The 5,712-nt window shown below is 36.3% G+C and overlaps 1 protein-coding gene across 6 annotated transcripts in view; it reads left to right on the top strand.

Annotated features, from left to right (window-relative positions):
- ST7L (suppression of tumorigenicity 7 like) overlaps positions 1-5,712 on the top strand; it is a 116,345-nt gene that overhangs the window by 9,622 nt on the left and 101,011 nt on the right. For 5 of the 6 annotated variants that reach the window (XM_015563445.1, XM_015563443.1, XM_015563444.1 and 2 more), the window contains exon 4: positions 4,121-4,236. In XM_015563445.1, the coding sequence (XP_015418931.1) occupies positions 4,121-4,236 (116 nt within the window). Of the gene's footprint in view, positions 1-4,120; positions 4,237-4,481; positions 4,570-5,712 lie in introns of those variants that run through there. The other variant, XM_015563448.1, reaches the window with a different exon arrangement.

Here is a 5,712-nt window from a genome sequence, read left to right as displayed (position 1 = left end):
GTGTTCTCCAGGTTCTCCAGCCAGGTTCTGTAGCTGGGTTCTTCAGCCAGGTTCTGTCTAGGTTCTCCAACCAAGTTCTGTAGCCAGATTCTGTCCAGGATCTTTTGCCATGTTCTCTCCAGCGAAGTTCTTCTCTCTCTAGGTTCTGTGTAGGTTCTGTCTTCTAAGTTCTGTGTCTAGGATCTTCATCTAAGTTCTGTGTCTCGGGTCTGTCTCTAGGTTCTGCCTCTCTAGGTTCTGTCTCCATTTTGCTTTTAGTATAATTACAGCATTGGTTTTAGAGTAAAAGTATTATGGAAACACTTGTTTTTATAACTCTATCATAGCCCTTTTAGTTGGAGATACTGATATATACTAGTAAGATAAAATGATTAGCAGTTTAGTTGGCAGCATCTTGATAGTACTTATTATAATAGTGTTCATAATGCATAATAAGTATACATTTGACCCCCGGTTTATGGCAGAAAGCCTTTTCAAAGAATTTATAAGATTAAGAAAAAATTACAAATGTCAGTATATTCCTGTGCATATGTGCTCGATTTCAAAATTTATTTGAGCAGTCACTAGAAAATATCACTCTGAATGTGAATATGAATTTCATTTGTGCCACAGTCCAGGGTGTAGTACTTTTATATTGCCATTTTCTATGTGCTCTACTGTATCCATTTCTCTCCTGGTTTATACACTAAATGAGAAAACATTTTTTGAAACTTATGACCAAAGATAGTTTACTTTTATTTATTTATTTTTAAAAAATATACTTTATTGACTTTTAACAGAGAGGAAGGGAGAGGAATAGAGAGTTAGAAACATCGATGAGAGAGAGACATCCATCAGCTGCCTCCTGCACACTCCGTACTGGGGATGTGCCCACAACTAAGGTACATGCCCTTGACCGGAATCGAACCTGGGACCCTTCAGTTTCTTGGCCGATGCTCTATCCACTGAGCCAAACCGGTTAGGGCAGTTTACTTTTATTTTGAGAAGGGCTGTGTTTTACCTGGAGATAGACTGGACATGTTATTTAATTCATTGAACAAGAAACATTATGTGTCTGTTATGTATGGGCACTGTGTAAAATGATGGGGATACTAAATGATTAAGTAATAATCTCTGTGCTTAAGGACTTGATAGTGTAGGACAGTCAGTCCTGGGAAGTGAAAACTAGGCTTTTATGAGAGATGCCACTAGCCTGTATTAAGGGATTCTGCAAGAGACAGATCCTTGAACTTCTCACTGTGTTTATTAAAAAAGGTTTTAGGCTATTTGTTATATTTTACAGTGTCTACTTCATGAAGGTTTTAAAGAGAAGTTTCTTATCTTAGTATTAAGAACACGTATGCTTCTTTGAATGAGTAGTTTATCTTAATGTAAAAGTCCAAATTGCAATGATAGTAATTATGTGGTCATATTGTAGCTAACCCTTAGCAAGTGTATATATTTCATGTTAGCCTCATTCCAGATTCCATTTTATGGCCCAATCCTAGTTTTTACTTTACTTAGTGTTTTTAATTTACTTCTAGTTTATGTTATTAACTAGAGCAATGATGGTGAACCTATGACATGCGTGTCAGAGATGACATGTGAACTCATTTTTTTGGTTGATTTTTCTTTGTTAAATGGCATTTAAATATGTAAAATAAATATCAAAAATCTAAGTCTTTGTTTTACTATGGTTGCAAATATCAAAAAATTTCTATATGTGACATGGCACCAGAGTTAAGTTAGGGTTTTTCAAAATGCTGGCACGCCGAGCTCAAAGGTTCGCCATCACTGGACTAGAGGCCCAGTGCACGAATTCATGCACCAGTGGGGTCCCTTGGCCTGTCCTGCGGAATTGGGCCCAAACCGGCTCTCCAACATCCCCTGAGGGGTCCTGGATTGTGAGAGGGTGTAGGCCAGGCCAAGGGACCCCACCAGTGCATGATTGGGGCTGAGGAGGGACTGCGGGAGGGCTCCAGGACATTTCCGGCCTGTCTTGCTCAGTCCTGATCGGCTGGACCCCAGCAGCAAGCTAACCTGCTGGTTGGAGTGTCTGCCCCCTGGTAGTCAATCCATGTCATAGTGAGCAGTTGAGCGGCCTTAGCATATTACGCTTTAATTGGTTGAATGGCCAACCAGATGACCGGACACTTAACATATTAGGCTTTTATTATATAGTATATTATACATTATATTTTTAACTGCTTTAAATAATTTTGGGAATAATGTAGATTGTTAATAAATAATTTCTTATGGTTTTAGAATGGATAGCAAAACTGTTAAGTGAATAAGAATTTTCTTTTCCTTTTTCTCTTTATGATAATTTCTTGCAGAATAGCTAAAAACGTTAAATAACAAGGCAACTCATACTATTAAATAACTTAACATCTTTAGTACTTATATAAATAATATTTACAATGTGCTTTTATTTATTTATTTTTTTAAAAAAATATATTTTATTGATTTTTTACAGAGAGGAAGGGAGAGGGATAGAGAGTTAGAAACATCGATGAGAGAGAAACATCGATCAGCTGCCTCCTGCACATCTCCCACTGGGGATGTGCCCGCAACCCAGGTACATGCCCTTGACCGGAACCAAACCTGGGACCTTTCAGTCCGCAGTCCGACGCTCTATCCACCGAGCCAAACCGGTTTTGGCAACAATGTGCTTTTAAAGTGCTTTTTCTTCAGATTATAAAATGTACATATATTCATTGTAGGAATTGGGAAGAAAATAAAGAGATGTATGAAAAAGAAAGTAAAGATCACCTCTTTTTACCACTAAGGAAAAATTACTATTAGTATTTCCATCCAGTCTCTCTTCTATATGCATGTATAGAATCAAAACTTCAACATCACAATGTGTTAAATTCCCACAGAATTTCTTCAAAAACATGATTTTTAGTACTTGTATTTACCATACCTTCTCTACTGCTTGCCTATCTGGGTCATAGATTTCACTGTTAACATTTACACTAGAGGGATATCTCTTTATATAAATATTTAACCACATATATGATTATTTCCTTAGAGTTGATTTGTAGCACTGGGATTACTGAATCAAGGGGTGTGAACAGTTTTTCCCCCTTCCCTTTAATCTTATTTTGATTATGGAAAATTTGAAAAATAAACAAAAGTAGAGAGGATGGTATAATATAATATGCTAGTATACCCATCCCCTACGTAGGTGTAAATATTTTTAAGATTCTTTTTTTTTTTTTTTTTATATATCTTACTGTTTTTTTACAGAAAGGAAGGGAGAGAGAGAGAGAGTTAGAAACATCCATGAGAGAGAAACGTCAATTAGCTGCCTCCTGCACATCTCCTACTGGGGATGTGTCCGCAACTCAGGTACATGCCCTTGACCGGAATCGAACCTGGGACCTTGCAGTCCGCAGGTCGACGCTCTATCCACTGAGCCAAACCGGTTCCGGCTTAAGATTCTTGATAGATATTGCCTAATTGATTTCTAGAACCAGAAATATAAATGCCAATTTACATGATACCAGCAGTATGTGTGAGTCCATATTCCACCTAACAATATATACATATTTGCCAATTTAATAGGTGAAAGTAAAAATTATCTCTTTTAATTTGCTGTTTGTTAATGACTAATGAGATTGCACATTTTAAAATGTATTTATTAGCCAATCTGTTAACGTGCTATTGTGAGTCTCGGAGGAATATGAAAGTTTAAATTTCTAATTTAGTAACATCTGAGAAAAGTTCCTCTTTGCTTTTATGCTTTGAAAGCCCTTTACCATCTTGATATCTGGTAAAAATCAACCTGTGTTTTCTTCTTTCTTTGTACTTTTACTTTTAATCATTCTAACTCACTGAAAATGTACTGAAGTATACTTAAAAAGGTATATATCTGAGGCAAATTGTCTTATCCCTTCAAATCCAATTTTGAAACAGTGTTTGTTGAATAATCTAGCCTTTCCCTTTTCATTTTTTATGTTCTGTTATACTCTAAGTAGTTTTTATAGGTTATCTCTTTTATTCATTATAATAAGCTTTTAAAGCATCCTGATATGGAATTTTTAGCAGCATATGTTTGAATTTTAAATAGTGTCTGTTATAGCAAATTAATACTCTCTCATGTTTGATTTACATATTTTCTTTTGTTTTGGTAAAGACTCACTTGGGTGACTGGTAAAGAGCCACTTACATACTATGACATGAATTTGTCAGCTCAGGACCATCAGACCTTTTTCACCTGTGACACAGACTTTTTACGTCCTTCAGACACAGGTATGTGTCATCTCTGTTCATGGGATAAGCAGTGGTCATGAAGATTATTTTTAAAGCTCTTATAGTTATTTATTATAATATACAAAGTTATTTGGCTTGGAGTTGTTTGCATTATTGATAAGAAAGCCAGATTAAATTGAAACTAATTATGATTGTAAACTAAGCTGTTACACTACTTTTCCTTCTTATAAAGAATTTATTTTATTAAAATATTGCTTCTATTATTACTTTAAAAAATCTTTCAGATAAAATGCAGCAACTGCTTATGCAGAGAAAAATGTACCCAGTTTGGTCTGGAAAATTAACACCTGCAATTATACATAGGAGAAAACAGTAAGACAAAGTATAAACATTAGGGCATGGCATGTAGAGAAAAATGGGACATAATTTTATTCCAGTTATAAGTTAGAGATGCATTTAAAGTGGTGGAAGATCATAGAAATGTCTGTTTAATTCTCTCTAAGCTCTTCTCTATAGAAAAAATATTGAGACTCTTAAATGTACGGCTAGCTTTCTAATTTGAATGCCCTTTTCCTCCTTATCTATCCTTCTGCTTCTTTCTATCCTTCAGGCTCCAAATTAAAAGTCACATTCTCTAGAAAGTCTTCTCTGGGATCTTCTTTCTTCTCTGCAGTTCTACAGTGCTTAGTTCAAACCTCAATGAAACAATTTTCAACCACAAACAATTATTTGTTAATGTTCTTGTGTTGCTTTAATGTTTGTCCTCCCTAATAGGGTGTGAAACTTTGGAAAGCAGGTACTATATTCCATCATCTTTGAATTCCTATCGTCTGGCACAGTGCCTGGCATACTGTAAATATTAATATTTATTACCTGATGGAAGTATGAATGAATGAGTAGTGTTGGTGTCACAGATGTCTTCAGCAATTTCACTAATAATAGTTAACACTTGTAAAGCACTTATTATGCACCAAGCATTGTTCTAAGAAATTTATATAAATGTACTAATCACCTTATGAGGTAGTTACTATTATCAGCCTTATTTTAAAAATAAAGAACCAGTGGTAACCCTAGCTGGTTTGGCTCAGTGGACAGAGTGTTGGCCTGTGGACTGAAGGGTCTTGGGTTCGATTCCAATCAAGGGCACATGCCCGGTTGCAGGCTTGATCCCCAGTAGGGGTCATGCAAGAGGCAGCCAATCAATAATTCTCTCTCATCATTGATGTTTCTATCTCTCTCTCTCCCTCTCCCTTACTCTCTGAAATCAATTAAAAAAAAAGAACCAGAGGTAAAGGGGAATCAAGTAACATGCCTAAGTCATCTAGCTATCCTAGCTAATAATAGACAAACATGGTAATTAACTGTACCTCTGACATGCTTCCCATCAGCTAATCAGGGTGATATGCAAATTAACTGCCAACTAAGATGGCGGCCGGCAGCCAGGCAGCTGAAGCAAACAGGAGGCTTGCTTGCTCCAGTGATGGAGGAAGCCAAGGTTCCTCGTCTGCCACTGCT

The sequence above is a fragment of the Myotis davidii genome, unplaced genomic scaffold (genome assembly GCF_000327345.1).
Source record: "Myotis davidii unplaced genomic scaffold, ASM32734v1 scaffold217, whole genome shotgun sequence".
In the NCBI taxonomy this organism is placed as follows: Eukaryota; Metazoa; Chordata; class Mammalia; order Chiroptera; family Vespertilionidae; genus Myotis; species Myotis davidii.
The sequence above is the reverse complement of the archived record's forward strand: the minus strand, read 5'-3'. Positions and strand labels throughout refer to the sequence as shown.